The sequence below is a fragment of the Mytilus trossulus genome, chromosome 13 (genome assembly GCF_036588685.1).
Source record: "Mytilus trossulus isolate FHL-02 chromosome 13, PNRI_Mtr1.1.1.hap1, whole genome shotgun sequence".
Taxonomy (NCBI): Eukaryota; Metazoa; Mollusca; class Bivalvia; order Mytilida; family Mytilidae; genus Mytilus; species Mytilus trossulus.
Window position 1 is genome coordinate 33408930 of NC_086385.1, and position 16770 is coordinate 33425699.

Below are 16770 nucleotides of genomic sequence, written 5' to 3' on the forward strand. Positions count from 1 at the left end.
GTCAATACTTGTGTTTCTATGCCTTTATCTAGTTCTTTAACTTGTTTATGAACTCAGAATCTACAGAAAAGAACATTATCTCAGACAATATGTAAAAAATGTGTTGTATAAATGACCCTTGTCTAACGCCCTGTTTGGATGAAGTCAAAAGTGGGGTTCTTGGTACATAAAATTTGAAGTCCACAATAAAGACCTCACTAAATTTGTATCAAAAGCACTTTACAATGTCTATTGTACCTGTTCCATCTCACATAATGTCTTTCTTTTCTTCTGTAGGATAGCAAGTGGTTTAGATATAAGCCTGTTGAGACTAAAATTGCATTCAAGTTTTTTCATTAAAAAGGCAAAAATCTTTGTATCAGACCATACTGTCTGTAAGAAAAGTTAATTGCAAGAGCCTTTTTGTGCTCAGATTTGTTGTATCATGTCACATGAGTATAGAAATGATAAAAAAGACACAATTTTTTATTTCTTATAGCCTCAATATGCATTTTTTAATGTAAATATGTGGCACAGCCTAAATTGACCCTTATTTCTTTCCAGTCTTACTTGGCTTAAGACCCTTTTAAAATAATATGATATGTTATTTGTGACTTTTCTTTCCCTTTAAAGTACATTCAATACATATGTACGGATTATTTATAACCAAAAAGCTTCACAAATTTAAAATTGCTGGAAAATATTACATCTTCATGTTAAAGGCCCCCTTTCATTGAAAAACCTCAATTTTTAGGCCCAGGCTGATATAAATTTGACTTTTGAATAATTATGCTAAGTCTGATAAATCAAATGAGTACTCTATTGCTTTTAGTACATCATAAATGATATATTAGGGCATTTAAAAAGTATTTTTTTGCAATATTTTAATTTTCAAAGCCCAAAATGTTGATAGTTGAAATTATTCAATTTTAACGTCAAAATTTAACACGCAAAGATGAGTATAGAATTTAGCATATTGTCTATAATATATATCCTATTGTTATGAAACTTTTCAAGCAGTGTTATAATTTATTAAGCTTTGGTCATACCAAGTTTTTTTAAGATTTGTCAACTCTTTCTATCCTAAGAGGTGAAGTCTGTAAATATAGAATCTGTACTTTGGCAACTTCCCTAAATGATTTGGTGGTTTCAATTTGTCAAATAGCATGAAACTAAAGGATTTAAACTTTTATTTTATAGAATTTCTGCAAAAATGACCAATTTTGGCATTTTATGGTCAAAATAGGCATTTTAAGGCTTTTTCAATAATGATGCATACATGGCATCCTGACTTTTTATCTGATAGGTTTTCATGTGTCAATACTTGTGTTTCTATGCCTTTATCTAGTTCTTTAACTTGTTTATGAACTCAGAATCTACAGAAAAGAACATTATCTCAGACAATATGTAAAAAATGTGTTGTATAAATGACCCTTGTCTAACGCCCTGTTTGGATGAAGTCAAAAGTGGGGTTCTTGGTACATAAAATTTGAAGTCCACAATAAAGACCTCACTAAATTTGTATCAAAAGCACTTTACAATGTCTATTGTACCTGTTCCATCTCACATAATGTCTTTCTTTTCTTCTGTAGGATAGCAAGTGGTTTAGATATAAGCCTGTTGAGACTAAAATTGCATTCAAGTTTTTTCATTAAAAAGGCAAAAATCTTTGTATCAGACCATACTGTCTGTAAGAAAAGTTAATTGCAAGAGCCTTTTTGTGCTCAGATTTGTTGTATCATGTCACATGAGTATAGAAATGATAAAAAAGACACAATTTTTTATTTCTTATAGCCTCAATATGCATTTTTTAATGTAAATATGTGGCACAGCCTAAATTGACCCTTATTTCTTTCCAGTCTTACTTGGCTTAAGACCCTTTTAAAATAATTTGATATGTTATTTGTGACTTTTCTTTCCCTTTAAAGTACATTCAATACATATGTACGGATTATTTATAACCAAAAAGCTTCACAAATTTAAAATTGCTGGAAAATATTACATCTTCATGTTAAAGGCCCCCTTTCATTGAAAAACCTCAATTTTTAGGCCCAGGCTGATATAAATTTGACTTTTGAATAATTATGCTAAGTCTGATAAATCAAATGAGTACTCTATTGCTTTTAGTACATCATAAATGATATATTAGGGCATTTAAAAAGTATTTTTTTGCAATATTTTAATTTTCAAAGCCCAAAATGTTGATAGTTGAAATTATTCAATTTTAACGTCAAAATTTAACACGCAAAGATGAGTATAGAATTTAGCATATTGTCTATAATATATATCCTATTGTTATGAAACTTTTCAAGCAGTGTTATAATTTATTAAGCTTTGGTCATACCAAGTTTTTTTAAGATTTGTCAACTCTTTCTATCCTATTATAAGAGGTGAAGTCTGTAAATATAGAATCTGTACTTTGGCAACTTCCCTAAATGATTTGGTGGTTTCAATTTGTCAAATAGCATGAAACTAAAGGATTTAAACTTTTATTTTATAGAATTTCTGCAAAAATGACCAATTTTGGCATTTTATGGTCAAAATAGGCATTTTAAGGCTTTTTCAATAATGATGCATACATGGCATCCTGACTTTTTATCTGATAGGTTTTCATGTGTCAATACTTGTGTTTCTATGCCTTTATCTAGTTCTTTAACTTGTTTATGAACTCAGAATCTACAGAAAAGAACATTATCTCAGACAATATGTAAAAAATGTGTTGTATAAATGACCCTTGTCTAACGCCCTGTTTGGATGAAGTCAAAAGTGGGGTTCTTGGTACATAAAATTTGAAGTCCACAATAAAGACCTCACTAAATTTGTATCAAAAGCACTTTACAATGTCTATTGTACCTGTTCCATCTCACATAATGTCTTTCTTTTCTTCTGTAGGATAGCAAGTGGTTTAGATATAAGCCTGTTGAGACTAAAATTGCATTCAAGTTTTTTCATTAAAAAGGCAAAAATCTTTGTATCAGACCATACTGTCTGTAAGAAAAGTTAATTGCAAGAGCCTTTTTGTGCTCAGATTTGTTGTATCATGTCACATGAGTATAGAAATGATAAAAAAGACACATTTTTTTATTTCTTATAGCCTCAATATGCATTTTTTAATGTAAATATGTGGCACAGCCTAAATTGACCCTTATTTCTTTCCAGTCTTACTTGGCTTAAGACCCTTTTAAAATAATATGATATGTTATTTGTGACTTTTCTTTCCCTTTAAAGTACATTCAATACATATGTACGGATTATTTATAACCAAAAAGCTTCACAAATTTAAAATTGCTGGAAAATATTACATCTTCATGTTAAAGGCCCCCTTTCATTGAAAAACCTCAATTTTTAGGCCCAGGCTGATATAAATTTGACTTTTGAATAATTATGCTAAGTCTGATAAATCAAATGAGTACTCTATTGCTTTTAGTACATCATAAATGATATATTAGGGCATTTAAAAAGTATTTTTTTGCAATATTTTAATTTTCAAAGCCCAAAATGTTGATAGTTGAAATTATTCAATTTTAACGTCAAAATTTAACACGCAAAGATGAGTATAGAATTTAGCATATTGTCTATAATATATATCCTATTGTTATGAAACTTTTCAAGCAGTGTTATAATTTATTAAGCTTTGGTCATACCAAGTTTTTTTAAGATTTGTCAACTCTTTCTATCCTATTAGGTCCGAGACCACAATTGTCGTCCCTTGATTTTCGTTGTTCACGAATATAGTCCCTAGTGTTAACAGTGGGTTACTTGCCAATAATTTTTATACCCCTTCCAAATTTATTTCTCCATGTTTAATGCCTCAAATTGTAAGTAGGGGGGTGAAACTACACTGTAAAAAAATTTGGGTCCAGAATTTTACAGGAAAGTAGTGATTTGGTCCAGCTGAAAAAGGTTAAAAATTAGCACTTCGGAAGCTGTCAAAAGATTTCAAGACACCCTAAACACAAAATTGTCCATATTTTGAGTTAGAGGCGATGAAGTTTTCTATATTTTTGATATAATTTGTCCCAAAAGTAGTACAACACACTGTAAAAATTTCATTGAGAAAGCGCAGGTGGGATTTTTTTAATTTTCATTTATGTTCTAAAAGAAATGCACTACGAATTAATTGTGTTCTCGGACCACATGATTGGATTTTGTAGATATAACTACCGCACAGAAAAAAGTATCATGGATTTCGAGGCTTTCATATTCAAGGTTTTGAATTCTACCCTTGTTGAAAACCTGTGGAGTTCTCTACAGTTCCTTAAAACATCAATTATTTTTTTTTGTAAATTGGGTGCCGTCTCTCTGGACATGCTAACACTTAAGTCTTTTCATTTTCATATTTGTTTCAATGTTTGTCTCTGTTGTCTTGGTTGTTGGAACGATGACTGATATCTAAAAATGTTTACGAAAACTTTCTGAGAATTATGAATATTTCTTCTCTGTCAGATATGGATCATTCCATTGATAAAATAAAATGCCGTACATCACATCTTATAGAGGTTTAAATTTCAAATATTCGTCAATAACTTAAGATAAAGAGCAATTTTGTCTTTAACATTTCAAATGTTAAAGGGTACATTTGTATTTTTTGTTTCGAGTTGAAAGAAATTTATTTCGTTTTTTTCTGTGACAAAGTACAAGCATAACCGTACGGTTACCTATAGCTGTTAATGTTTTTGTCATTTTGGGTCTTTTTGTGGATAGTTGTCTCATTGGCAATAATATCACATCTTCTTTTTTATATGTCGGTATTGCAACAATGTATGATTGACTTAATCCTGGGAACATAACAAACAGATAGGTATAAAAAAGAAAAGATATGGGGTATTCTGTATCAGACGAAAGAAAAACTATTACAGTGTTGAATCCCATAAATATTCACAGTGCAAGCAGTGTATAATAAGTAATCGGTGATTTCTAAAATTAAATGAACCTGGATACAGTGATGCAAATAATTCTTTATAGCAACTTTCAAAGAAACAATGTATAAACTACAGCATGTACAGTGCAATTCGTTCTTGTTGTATGTAAACGTAAACTATATTTGCCATTTCTTGGAAACGAGAGTATAGAGATTAAAGACGATATAAAGAAAAAAAATCGACTTATACAATGAAAACTTACACATTGGACATGAAATATTTAGTCGATGAAGACAATTAAATTATGTCACTTCTTAAATAAGTTTGTCGATAACGTAACTTATTCTGACGGTAAAGAAACGCGAATTCGATCACTTCTCTGTTATGGGCTGTATGACTTTAATATTATCTTCGTTTCAAGAAGGAAAATCGAAGAATTCACGTTTCAGCAAATATTAAAATAAACAGATTTGAAAGGTTCATCCTTGTCCATCTCGACGGGGACAACATATTACCAATCATCCCCTTATAAAAAATATCCGAAAAAAATACACTAGGAAACCACATATTAAAATCCAGGATACGGATTTCTGATGTCATATATGAAAGCATTTCTGTAAATAAAGTTATCCGTATATCAACTCGACACAATGTTCTCTTGAAAAAACGCTTTTGCTTAGAAATTCACCAAAACGTAATTGAATATAAGTTAATAGCCATTGGTTTCAATGTTTATTTACTTTTAATTAAATCTGGTTTTGACCTTTTTTTATTACTTCGTTCTTTTAGATCCTCCAAACATTCCTGATCAACGCATACATTTTAACGAAACTGATGTATCACGAACCCTACAGTGTCTAGCATACGGGATACCTGCAACGTATTCGTATGGTCGATGGCAGCACCTTTCGTTCTTTGGTGAACCCATTAGATACTTATATTCTTCAACTGATGGTAAAATGACTCTACCGCCAATTTCAAATACGATGGAAAGGTATCAGGACAACGGTATATATTTATGTACTGCTTCAAATAGTGTTAATGATAGTAGCGGAAATATATTTCAGACCGGGAAGACCTTCGTTATTTCAAATGGTAAAATATTTTTCAAAGAACTTCAATATGTCTTTATAGTGTCTTTATATTTATAGTTTTGACTAAAACGAACTGATCCGATATTTATAGATTATCGGTGATCATCTCAACGAGATTGATTTTCTTGCTTGAGCCGGGACGGCGAAAGCGAGAAAGGCAATCGAGTTGAGATGAACAATGATAATCTTTTTATCGCTATTTTACCTATGGCGACGTTGTCAATTTAGTTAGCAACGCCACGTGCATGCTTAGTTTCTAGCGATAATTTTGCATCACAAGCGAGTAGCATGATATGAAAATTTTCACAAAAAAAAGATCATAGGAAAAATGCACAAAATAGCTATTTGAATATTGATAAATAAAAAAAAATCAACAGAAGGTGTATAAATGCAAGATTTTCTGAGATTCATAATAATCAATTTAAATGTATTCGGAAAGCTTGCGCCATCAAAAACCTTAAAACCAACAGTCAAAATTGTAATTTCGTTTTAAGACTAAGATCACATACGAAATCTGTAATGCATGATTGTTCTCTTGTGGTTTGTTTCATGACCATCGACAAATGTAACGTATTGTGGAGACGATTACAATATACTCCAGTATACCTTTTCAACAACTCTCGATAACTACAGTTGAGAACGACCACGACAGGTAAAATGTGAGGGGTCGTCTCAAAAATAAAAATAAAGGTGAGATCATTATTGATTTTATTGCTTTCATTGACAATGATACAACTTTCCTACAGAGTCCAAATGACATGTTTTTTTTCTATTTTATTATGAAGAAAATGATGGACTTTTAGTCACTTTTCATCTTTTTCATGTTTTTAGACGTTGAGCTTCTAGTTGTCCTGATGTAATTTGGAAAATGAAAAAAACAAAGCATGTTTTATTGTACTTGATATTTTATTAAACAATGTTTTATGTCTGTTGACAAGGGCGGCACATGTGTCCACAATGTCTATTAGTTTTGACCTTAGGTGCCTCCATAATGTTCTCAATACTTTGTATCTTTTCAATTCACCAATTTGGTGTTCCACTTAAATTCTGTATTCATCAATCACGCGTTTAAATTTTCTGCTCTTTCTCTTCAAATGATTAGATAACGATTAGTTTGAGGTGTTTGAAATATAAATTTAATTCCGTACGCAGCTATGTACAAAAAATGCACTGCTTTAAAAATGGTGTAACATTGAAAGAAGAAGTCAATTATATTTTTTTCAAAATTCATCAAAAGAAAAACATAAAATCTAACAAGATATCTTGAAGCGCAGAAGTCCGTCGTTGATAAAAAAAAATTAGATATGATATGTTTCTTCGACCTTAAAAACCATTATGTGATTATGCCTCACAAATTGAATATGTACAGCAACTAAGGTGAAGATCGCTTAAAAACATCAAGTTGGTCGTGTTCACAAATTTGATACGGCCGGACGGACAGTCCATTAATTATTATTTATGAACACTTCATAAAACCTTTTACACCAACAAATTGATCGTTATTATCATGAGGCAAATATTTGGTGAAAGACTCACATAATCATAAAATTGACGGGTAGCAGAATGATTACAGTATGTTTTAATCAATTGAACATGAAATTTCGTGTACATAATACAAATAAGAAATAAGAAGACTATACGACAGAGATATATATTTACTTATTTATTTGGTTGATATTTATTCTGAAGCTATATACTCAAGACAGTATATAACCGCCTGTCCAATATGTTACGCAATGATATTCATGATGTTTTTTTTTTAGACGGCCCATCCATTTTACCTGTAAACTGTTAGTAGGTGTCGAGAGATGTTGGGAAGGTCTAATATGAATATATACAATGGTTTAAGCTTCATTGACACATATATAATACATGTAAATAACAGCTCACATTAAGGTGACAGCTAGGAAAGACTCTTTTTAATTTTCGTTGCAATTATGACAATATATAACAATATTACATTATTTTAAAGGACCACCCGTGTTATTGGAGAAAAATGAGCATGTACAGTATGTTAATCGAGCGAAAATATTAAATCTAAAATTCAGTGTCTACAGTCCGTCTGATTTAGAATGTTTTAAAGTTGATAACAGTAAAACAGAAATAAAAACCTCAACAGAGATGAAATCTGTGAATAGAACTACGATTTTTCATGGTGTTGAAATATCTGTTAGCTCAATTAAAGTTGTTTCGAGGTTCAACATATCTGATGAGAGTGACCAGCAGGTCTATACAATAACCCTGTGTAATGCTTACGGCAATAGTAGTTTCGTTATAGAGTTAACACCAATTGATGTAGGTAAGATTTATTTTACACGATTATTTTCTTTACAAAAAAAAATAAACAAAAAGCTGTAAAATAATTTCCAATTTAATAAAACAAAAAATATGAAAAAAAAGATAATGTGTTATATAATTTCCTAGACATCTATTCACAACAAAAAAATATAGGTCAATAATGTTAACGACTGCTGGTCTTAATTCAGAGTTTGCACACGCTTTGATGATTTACAATGCAGGTGGTTGGTTATAAATCTGTTGCATATTGAAGCTGATATCCAACTGAAAAAAAAGAAAAAACTCTTTATTAGAAAAGGTATACATGGCAAATTGGTTACATCTGTTTTGTGGCGTTTATCCAGTCGTATCTTTGTGTCCTGCTATTCTATGTTGTTTTACGTGTTCGTTTGAATTGTGTGGTTAACATGTCGAAATGAGCTATTGTATTGTTTATTTGTGTATTTATCTGTCTTGAATGTTTATAAATTTATTTGAACTGTCATGTAATAGTGTCATATTAGTGTTATACTTTACATTGTCATAAAATTGCGAGGTTTGGCTAGCCACAAAACCAGGTTCAACCCTCCATGTTTTCTTAAAATGTCCAATACCAAGTCAGGAAAATGACAGTTTTTATCTTATAGTTCGTTACTCTGTGTGTTGCTTTGTCGTTTGATATTAGTTCACTTCGGTGTTTAGTTTTTTTCGCTGAATTTATTTTATATTTGAAGTGTTTCTCTCGGTTTAGGTCTATAACCCCGATTTGTTATCTCTTAGTCGATTTATGACAGTGGTATACAACTGTTGCCTTTATCTATGGCCTTTACAAAGTCTAACAGTACAGTCAGTGATGCTTAATAGCTAGACGATACATTTATAGTCTGTTTAAATACAACTGTAACGTAAGGATAGTATTGGTGAAATATGAATACATTTATCAGTTTTCAAAACCTGAATCAACATCGAGTCATTCCTTTAATGGCTTTCACGATTGAAATCTTAGTGGCGTAATGGGGAGATAATTTTGAAAAAGTAATATCCTGGTTGCAGAAAAATAGTTTTACCGAATGATTTATGTAATGAGTATCAATATATTTATTGACCTTTTTTAGGTTGAAAAAACTTTACAGAAAGTCTGTTACTGTTTGAAATATTGAAATAAGATAATAAAATCTACCAAACAGACCAACATTAATCTTTTTTATCGTGTTTGAATGTCCAAAACATATAGTATTTCTAACAGCTTGCATATTTCACCAGTAATACAAAATTTATATCATTAGTGAAACTGGTATCGTTCTTTCTAATGAATATGCAACGAACAATATCCTTTACAAAATAAAGAAACATAGTATCTCAAGTTGTTTCAACATTTTAGATGAAATGAAGTCAAAACGTACAAAGATTGCTGTAAGTGTCAGCTCAGTTATGCTGGTGTTGTGTGTGGTCATTTCAGGGATAACAAGTAAGCATTATTTTTTTCGCACTCTTACAGAATATTCCAAAACGAATGAGTTTGCTGATATCTGTAAAAAATAATATTCTGGTAGTAGGATTTTTTACCCTATGAGTGCGATTCTATGAAATCATTTAAATGATGATGTCAACTGCTGTAGTTAATGTGTGTTTGGAATGTGTAGCACTGATTCCTAACAGTATCAATATTTTCCTTGCTTTTTAAAAATCTCATACCAGTCATAACCCAAAACTCAAAATCTAGGGCGAATTTGGTTTTGCATATTTACATATTAAACGATTATTCGTTAAACAGGTCGAGAACTCTAGATTTCCTGACGTCATAAAACTATTTGCATACATGTAGTTATTTCTTAAACTCAAGGCCAATTTGTCGTTGAAAAACTGACCACTCGACTCAATGAATAACAATGCATTGTGGATCACTACGAATTTACTACCCCTAGAAAACACGTGGAATAAGTGGGAAAACTGTCGACTAATAAAGTGTGAGGGACGTTCAAAATACATGTTTTTGTTCTGCGAATATGTTTTATGTAAAATATATAACATAACCTTCAATTTTCATGGATTGGTCAGATTTAAAAAAAACATTTCCTTTTCGCCTTGTAAAAGTAGTTGAACAGGTTTTTTTTCCATTGTTATGCATTGTATCTGTGCATTATATTCACGGCGTAAACAATAAAATTTGATATAAAGTGAACAATGTCCAGTATGACACATTTTTGAGCTTATTTATAACCTCTATTTTGACATTTTAAAAACCCTTCTACTTCGAAAAACACGAAAAACTGGCACAGAAACACTACTATCTGAACTGGATGTATATACTTTTTATTACGACTTGAACTATTTTAAACATCATGATATTCGGTATGCTACAAAAAAGTTTTATAAAAGGGGGACGATAAATACCTCAACAAATTTTGTATAGTTTTGTCCAACGATAAAGTCCGTCTGTTGTTGATTTTATCAAATATATTTTAGAGGAATTTTATCGATCGGCTCCTGTATTATGTGCAGTATTTTTAATTATGTAAATCATCTGGAACACAGTGGGTGTCATTGCCCACTACGGTTTGCCTAAAATTGCCTTGTATATAAAAACAAAATGACGCGATATCTTTCCACCCAGGACACAATCTTTTAAGGTTAGCAATCATTGGTTTAACGCTGAAAAATAAACTATAAATAAAAGTAATGTTATAGGTTTGGATCCAACGCCACAATGTTCGCAAAATATATCAAAGATCACGTCCTTGTCGCACATAAACATGGATAACATCATAAATGATTTTATTAAGGTACGATAACATATTTTTTTTTAAACTGTGAAATTTCAATGACCCCAACATATATTTTACACACTCTATAAAGTCTTCGCCTTTTCTAAAAACACAACATTTAAGGATCGCTTATTTTTTTTACTATCTATACCAAAGCTGCTGTCCTCATGAATATTATCACCGACTGTTATAACCGGCTAGCTATACACTAGTTAGTTTGTCTTATGGGTAATTGTGGTCTTCACTGCTGTTTAATTGCTGTGTTGTGCACGAATACCAAAGATCTCCGTGTCATCATCAATCATATCAATGGCTATATATCGGCTAATTCAAACACTCGTTTCTTTGCATAGAAACAACCCTTCGTTAATCTGAGCATGTACAGAATACTTTATATCACGAACTAAAAATATGTGTACAAAAAGTGAAAAACTGAGCTAAATTGTGAATCCCGCAATGCAGAAAAAAATGTGTTGCATTTCAGTAAATAACACTTGTTCTTGGTTGATTTTAAATATGTATTAGTGAATCATGCATTGGCACTCATTTACTGAATTGGTCAAAAGCCTAGGTAAACATATATTGCGTCACATGTAAAAAAAAACAATTACATGTGCGAGGACATACATATGCTAATATATGCATATCGATATAAGGTAGTGATCTCGATCTGTTGTAATATTAGGAATTATCTACTTAATACTGGCAATCAGTTTGGGTCTTTTGATTTTTGCACACAATATTCCAGGTTTTTTTTACCTTATTTGCATTTGTTGTGTATGTCTGAATACCACTAACACAATTTATCCTTGCTGCATACAGATCATATATTATTTTTGTAATTCCTATACCTGGTTCATACAAATCGCATTAGAACTTGTAAGAGTAACTAAATAATGTTATTCGGCATTATTAACCAACTTACTACAATATGTATAGAAATGCCCATGCTTTATAAAAGTAAAATTTCAACATCTGGTCATTATAACCGGAGAAATTGCTACAGCCAGTCATTACGAAATCTCAGTCATGCATTGCGAAATCACACCCGTGCATTACGAAATCACAGTCATGCATTATGAACAGATGATTCTGGACATCGATTAAAGCAAAATGCCATTTATTTCTTGAAATAAGTGTGAATTTTTTTAATTTTTTTTTAAACTTTGTATCATAAAAACAAGTTTAAATGATGTTCATTGTTTTGTAACGACTTGAAACGGAAATATTTCACATCCGTTTTCGAGTACGACTTTCGATTATTATCAATGTTCCATTTCCGTTGTTCAATCCTCAGAATGCAGTCGCAGACTTTAAGAATAGTTAAACTGTCTGATTTATTCTTCCCAGCTACTTTATATTTTCTACATGAAATGAATTTTAATAGCATACAATTAAGTACTTGGATGAGAAATCAGAAATTACATCTGACACTCACAATGTTGACCAAAATTCCATGCGAAATTGAATGTGAAAAGACAAGTTGAAGTTCAGCTATGAAATTCCTGTATCTTTTTCACGGTGAGTTTCTTACTCTTTGTTTAATCGAAGAATTAAAACCATTTCAGAAAAATGTTATAAAACTTGCTTTTCTGTATGGGTCCTGTTGTAGTTTGTGGATAGCTGTATAACTTTGGATCCGAGACTCGGAGTATGTTTTATTTGATTGCATTGTATTAATATTTATGTTTGGAGAAGGTTAACTTTCTGGTAATAAGACCCATCACGGCCTGGCTGGGGAATTGGGTAGGCAAATGCTCACATTAATCTGTATCGATACAGGCTCAAAATGTCTTCCTTTATACACCATAACTCATGGTGGTGCTCCCATTTAAAGGAGGCTCATACGGAGACAAGACTGTTCTTGAATGAAGTTGTTTCAGTTGGTTAATAAAAGTATCAATATATGAACTTTTTCAAGTTGCCTCGGGGCCATTACAACCATCCTTGGCCATTATTGATACCTCGGGCATATTACAGGGCCAATATGAAAAAGTCTATACATTAATACTATAGTATTGTAAAACTTTATGACATTTTGTCGATGCCTTAAAATCATTTCCATGAATGTTATAATATATTCTTTTTCATTATCATGATTTTAGTTTTTCTGAAGAGAAAAAGAAACACAAGGCGCAATGCTAGAAGGTATGCCAATTATTTACTTTTGCCTATCTTAAGTTTAAACTGCAAAAATGCAATTCGGAAGTTCTTTTGAAATTTTTTATAATTTTACAGTTAAAAAAATAAATTTGAACTGCTAGTCCATGCAACTACTCCTTGTCAGAAACTAGCAAGTAATACAAACATACAAGTGAAAAATAAAAACCATTTCAATATTCGTTCAGTGTGAAAACACCCAGTTTCCTTTTTTTTCCAGAGAAACTGAAGAGATGACAGAGGTAGCAGAAGGTAACATATTGATATCGCTTAAATATTCAGCATAAGAAAACAATAAATGTATGTGGTTACTACAGTTAATCTTCAAATGCATAGTGCTGCTTTGATGTTTATCATTTCTTATAATATAGTAACATGTATAAAAAAATAGTTTGTAGACTACTTTGCCCCAAACATTCCTTTGATATAGCTGGTAATAATACTCGTGGTATGATTTGAATGTTATTACTGCAGTATTTATAAAACTTGAATTTTAGACGGAAGAAGAGTCGACAAGTTATATACTATATAGTTTCAAATAATGATACTAAAATTCATTACCTTTTTTTTTAATTTGTACATTAGTACGATAGCTACTGGATGTTTAATTCTTATTTATATCATTGTAGGCTTTCCTATAACTTTGAACCATGCTCCAGAAAAAGCAATGCGGAATGTAAAAAGAAGTGAGGAAACAAATTACTCTCATGTTTGGTGTTGATTGAGTACCTTGAATATAACATCGCGACATGATCATGTTCGTTCCACAAATAGAGACATTACCCGTACCAAAAAGTTTACTGTCATTAATGAGACTTGGAGAAGGTGACAGGTTAATGAAATATATTGACATCTTTAAAACTCCTTCTAGGGCGACTTACAGCTTGATATATTGTACAGCCCCTTTTATTTATTGTATATTTACCTAAATAAAATGTCTTAATTTTTTTTTTTTTATCTTTTTGTCTCATAAAGATGTACTTGGTTGCTAGTAAAACAGTTTTAGTTTAAGTTTGCCAATTCCGATATGTTTTTTTTTATGTTAATGACATCATAGTGACATCTCATGTGATATATCTGCGCTAACGTGTATCAAGGACTGGTAATTTTCGGAATCGTTTAATAATGTGTCTATTTGTTTTATTTCAAGGGCCAAATAACATATATAATGCCTGATATACAACCTCGTTCTTTGAAATTTTCTATCTTTAAAATTCATTACTATAAGAAGAGAAGCACAGTATTGCTGTGATTATCTCCGTTTTAATTGAAGGATAATATACATGTTGAAACAATTTAACGGAATTTAGTTTTTTGTGTTGTTCTTTGTGTAATAGTGTTTTTCTGTTCGTCATTTTTTTATTTTTTAGACATGGCATTGTCAGTTTATGTTCCGACTTATAAGTTTGTATGTCTATTTGATATATTTCGCTTATCTTTTGAGTATATAAGAGTACCCCATGTGTGTATTTTGAACAATTTACCTACATACTCGGGAAGAAAAAACCATTAAAACCCTTTATTATAACAGACGAATCTTGCTATATGGTCTTAAGTTTCAAAGTGATAGTTAAATTAAAGTATCATGCCAAATTAGTAATATTCATCGAAAATACTCGAGACCAAGTCATTACCGGGAATGCAATTACATTTATCATGTATATGCATGGTTTGGTAAATCATATCTGAATCGCTTGAAATAATAATCAGAAAAATGATGAAACGTTGAGTCCTCTATTTTGTTTCAAGTTACCTTTATCGTTCCTCTATTTTACCCCTCTTGTTTCTAAACTTATTTATTTTGCGAGGATAATCTATGTTTTCTTCATACGTTGTACACTATTCTAACCTGCATTATGTGGGACAGAATATTCGTGTTTACTTTGTCTTGTTAAATATCACCACTCATTTGTAGTCCTGACCACCCCACCATAATAATTGCTGACAATTCTCACGACAATGTAATAGTTGTCGTCATTTCAAACAATATAATAGTTTTACACACATATCTCACTGTACTGTCATGTTAGTTTCACTCTTTCGTTTTTTGTAATTTGTTAATATATTCTGCTGTTAAAATATACTAGTATGCCGTTTATTCTTAGGTCAACAGTTTTACCAACGAACTATACAAACCATATATACTCAATGTCATCTTTTATCTAAGTCATCATATATAGACATATTTGTATAAACAATGATCGTAATTGTTTTCTTTTTCTCTGTAATTGATGAACCTTTCTATCCCCTACTTTATTTATTGCAACACATTAGTATTCTTATTTTGTTATCCATGATTATTCTTTTCATAGGTGTCTCCGAATAGTAACTCCTTTTACAGATAATGGCTTCCTCATATTAACTATAACTATACGTTTTATGAATGCAAAGTGTGTTATCGCGGATGATACTTATAGAATAATATGTTTAACCAGTATCCTGATCTTAATACGTTATTAAATTAAATATGGAAATATCATTTGTAGAAATTTAGGTATCCCAGTTAATACATAATTCTAATATCACAACTAAAATTAGTCAACATTTACAGATATGTATCAACCAATTGATATCCTTCTCATTGATTGAAGGAGAGAGAAGAATAAAATTGTAAGAAAATACCAACTGGACAATAAAAACATACGAAGGCCAAAAATATATTACATGTGTTACTGAAAAAATAGTATATGTAGGTAGCCAATATCATTTTATTTCACAAACATGTTTTATCTGGTTACTACTTAGGAATTAACAGTGATTGTTAAAGTTATATACGGTTAGCGGAAACGCATGTATCATTTTTTGTTTACCTAATTAAAAGAAAAACATTCAATGTCAAGGTAAAAGAAGCGTTATATTTTCAAATAGCAGTTTTAAAATTTTTACACAGATTTAACTGTATACTAGTAATCTTGTCCATAGTTTAAATAACACAACCCAATTTGATATGACTACCGAACAAACGTTTTTAACCGGATTTTAAGACAAAAATGTCGATTATTGATTTGGGGATGTACGGCAGGCGGCCGGGCGGTCGGTCGGGCGGGCGGGCGGGGTTCAATCAAATGTTGTCCGTGCATTAACTCATGAACCGTTCAATCAAAGCTTTTTAAATTTTGATATGTTGTTACTGACAACTAAATGAAGGTCAAGTTCAATAATGGCGATTTTGACTTTTACCGTTCAGGAGTTATGGTTCATGAAAGATTGAAAAATGGAGTTACCGCTCAGGAGTTATGGTTCTTTAAAGATCGTAAAATGGTGTTTCCATTCACGTTGTTGCATTTACTCATGAACCATTCAATCTAAGCTTTTCAAATTTTAATATGTTGATGCTGATGACAAAATGGAGGTCAAATTTGATATTGACGATTTTCACTTTCACCATTCATCAGTAATGGTTCTTATGATATTGCCAGGACACAAATAAATGTTAATAAATCCGGTTTGCTGTCGTTGTGACAGCCTCTTGATAATTGTTGAAACTGAATGGTATTGTAATTTATCATCAAATTATGTTTTGTTTTTCAATGCACATTATAAGATTTATACCAAATGTAAATTATGAATTTGGAACCTTATCAAATGCTCACCTGACAAAACTATCAACATAAGTTATAACCATTAATTGGT

At 31.1% G+C, this 16770-nt stretch overlaps 1 protein-coding gene across 1 annotated transcript; it reads left to right on the forward strand.

The window, feature by feature from the left end:
• The first annotated feature begins 5630 nt into the window (after nt 1-5630).
• On the forward strand, nt 5631-13858 carry LOC134694293 (uncharacterized). Its single transcript, XM_063555300.1, has 6 exons — nt 5631-5936; nt 7908-8234; nt 9594-9680; nt 13083-13125; nt 13358-13389; nt 13767-13858. The coding sequence occupies exons 1-6, from the start codon at nt 5801-5803 to the stop codon at nt 13856-13858; spliced, it is 717 nt and encodes a 238-aa protein (XP_063411370.1). The 5' UTR covers nt 5631-5800.
• The last annotated feature ends 2912 nt before the right edge of the window (nt 13859-16770 follow it).

Bases quoted from the DNA above. Each gene is read 5' to 3' on its own strand.
- LOC134694293 (XM_063555300.1), top strand. From the start codon at position 5,801: ATGACTCTACCGCCAATTTCAAATACGATGGAAAGGTATCAGGACAAC. The intron at 5,937-7,907 runs GTAAAATATTTT...ATTATTTTAAAG, and splicing joins GACCTTCGTTATTTCAAATG to GACCACCCGTGTTATTGGAG. The intron at 13,390-13,766 runs GTAACATATTGA...ATATCATTGTAG, and splicing joins GATGACAGAGGTAGCAGAAG to GCTTTCCTATAACTTTGAAC.